Raw genomic sequence first — 2821 nt, forward strand, 5'->3', positions numbered from 1 at the left:
AACGTTCGTTCTATCATATATTTCGGCATCTAATTTGTCATTACTGTAGATAGCAACGTGTAAATTAAACATAAATAAAGACAGTTAACACATGATTAATTGCCTAAAAATCCCTCACAATGATAATTCTCCGGTCAAAAATTATGTAAGATAAGCTTTACCTAGCGTTGAAAAGTTAGAAAATTCACCGCAATTTTCTTAGATAATTTTGGGGTGAATGCGTTCAATTTGCGTTTCTAAGCAAAAATTTTCCATAATTTAACGTATCGTTTCTAATGTAGAACTTAATTAATTTTGCGTTTCTAACCGTAGATCTTACTTAAATTTGCGTTTTTAATAGTAGTTGAACGCTTAGACATCTCTGTGTGAGACTCGAACCACTAACCTCTTGTGCTTGTGGCCTTTTGTACCTATGTTCCACTGTTCTTTAATTTAAGAGCCTCGTTCTGTTTTGTTAAACGGACTGTAAGATAATCGGACTTAATTATGTAAGATGAACGCTATTTTTATATCCATCCAGATCAAGGCTTTTTTGACGAAATTTTGTTTAAATTCGGTCTCGTTTAAGCAGTAATAAAATTCAAAGACAAGATGCAGGCTAACTAAAATTATTTTCGAAGAATTATACGCTCAAAGTAATGAAGGTTGGTTATGTGATCCCAGAAATTCAGTGATGAAATGATAGGATTATTACCCTAGTCGAGGCCAAAAGTTTATCTTGTAAGATCTTACAAGATTCTTGCAAAAAAAGTTTATCTTACAAGATCTTGCAAGAAAAAGTTTATCTTGTAAGATTCTTGCAAATACATAAACCACCTTAAAAAAGCTGGAATATGAATATCCAACCAAAAGCACAATTGCGATAAACTGAGTAGGAACCTTGAAACACAACAGAAAACCAAGAAAACAGCAATGGAAAAAACAGAAAACCAAGAAAACAGAAATTGAAAAATCAGAAAATCAGAAGTTGAAAAATGAAAAGGAAAACGAAGACCGAAAAACCCTTTTACGATGTCTTAGATTAATTTTTTTTTGATGTTTTTTTCCTGGGCTCTCTTTTGTCGATGCCGAAATATGTGTACATTCATATCTCGCAACGTTTTAGATTTTTTCCTTGAGTATAGGTCACAAGAATAGGTGCTGGAGGCAGAAAAAGAATTTTAAAATTAAAAAAGTGTAATTAAAAAAGTGTATCTTGTAAGATTCTTGAAAGAAAAAGTGTATCTTGTAAGATTCTTGAAAGAAAAAGTGTATCTTGTAAGATTTTTGAAAGAAAAAGTGTATCTTGTAAGATTCTTGAAAGAAAAAGTGTATCTTGTAAGATTCTTGTAAGTCTTGTAAGAAAAAGTTTATCTTGTAAGATTCTTGTAAGAAAAAAGTTTATCTTGTAAGATCTTGTAAGATTTTGGAAGAAATTCTTGTAAGACGATGCATCGTCTTGTAAGATTCTGCCAGAATCTTGTAAGATCTTACAAGATAAACTTTTTTTCTCGACTAGGGTAGTCACTCTTGTCCACCCTTCTCTTACAGTTTTCACGGCGATGAGTTTTACCTAAAGTCCGTTACATCCTAAAAGTGGATTCTTAAAAAAAATTTGTCCGAGGAGAGTTTTACCAGGTATAAGACCGTTTGCAAATGGTCTTTTTACTGCATGCCTTTATTGGGGGCGGGGGAACTAACAACTAATAATTCAGTTCAACTTAGGTTGTTACCGCTGAAGACAAACAACGATGAATTGGAACGACGAGAAGTTTGTCATGTTACTGATGGCATGTTTTTTGAATTTTCAAATTGATCATGTATCGAGGCTGTCAAATTATGGAGTGGAACAGATCGATATTTTTCTTTTTGTTCGTCTGGTTGGTTTTCGTACGTTTTCTTATGTTCTGAAAATTCCACTTGGTTTCGAAAAACTCAAATTGAGCTTTTGGGCAAATTTTAACTGATGATCGTCAAATTGAGAGAAACGACGGAGATAAAGACGAATTGATAACAACTCACCTCTAAATAAAACAACAAAATACTTTGCTTTAATTGATTATTTTGAGAACGTAGAGAAAAATGGATGAGAGTGAAAAGCTTTTCAGTTTTTTTTCCTTTTTTCCAAAGAAACACCTGCGCCTGTTTTTTCAATTGCAATTATCTCATTGTTGGAAGACAATTTTTTTTCAGAGTTTCCGAGAAAACAGCGGAAGATGAAATACAGATTATGTTAAATACTTTTTGCAAGTTGTCTCAGAAGCTCCAATTTAATTTGAGCTTGTCCTCGTTTTGATCACGGGTCTCTCAATTTCAAATTTTGGACCTGTGATCACACGAAACATTGGCAAATTATGGAAATAAACTTTCTATGGTTTGAGCACGATTTTTGTGAAGTTTGTTTTCAAATTCGCTGCATTTATGCAAATCTTACATTAAAGTCGACCCAAAGTCTTTTCATATGCTCACTCAGTCAACAACGGTATTGAAGTGCCCGATATCGGTTGACCATTGATTGCATTGATTCGCATTGCTTTTTCTCGGAGAACTTCATCTAACGGCATACACAATGATTAACTACATAGGCTATGTTTCAAAAAGTTCAAAAAAATTACGGTTAGGCTGTTAGAATCAGCAGTTAATTAGAAACTAGACGTAGTAACTAGACGTTTTCATGCGATGAACCAACAAATAATGAAGTATGTGTTGTTTCAGTGACAATGTCAACAACTCGGACGATAACAATTGTGTTCGTAATGCTGGAGATCCGCTTTACATTATGGATGGAAACACATCAAAGCCACTTTGTCTCTACGGGGTTTCTACAGGGATGATTAACTAG

At 33.6% G+C, this 2821-nt stretch overlaps 1 protein-coding gene across 1 annotated transcript in view; it reads left to right on the forward strand.

Annotated features, from left to right (window-relative positions):
* LOC142348031 (uncharacterized) overlaps positions 1-2821 on the forward strand; it is a 17733-nt gene extending 14912 nt beyond the window's left edge. The window contains exon 4 of the mRNA XM_075399198.1: positions 2695-2821. Within this exon, the coding sequence (XP_075255313.1) occupies positions 2695-2821 (127 nt within the window). The remainder of the gene's footprint in view (positions 1-2694) is intronic.

The sequence above is a fragment of the Convolutriloba macropyga genome, chromosome 10 (genome assembly GCF_964194025.1).
Source record: "Convolutriloba macropyga chromosome 10, txConMacr16.3, whole genome shotgun sequence".
In the NCBI taxonomy this organism is placed as follows: Eukaryota; Metazoa; Xenacoelomorpha; order Acoela; family Convolutidae; genus Convolutriloba; species Convolutriloba macropyga.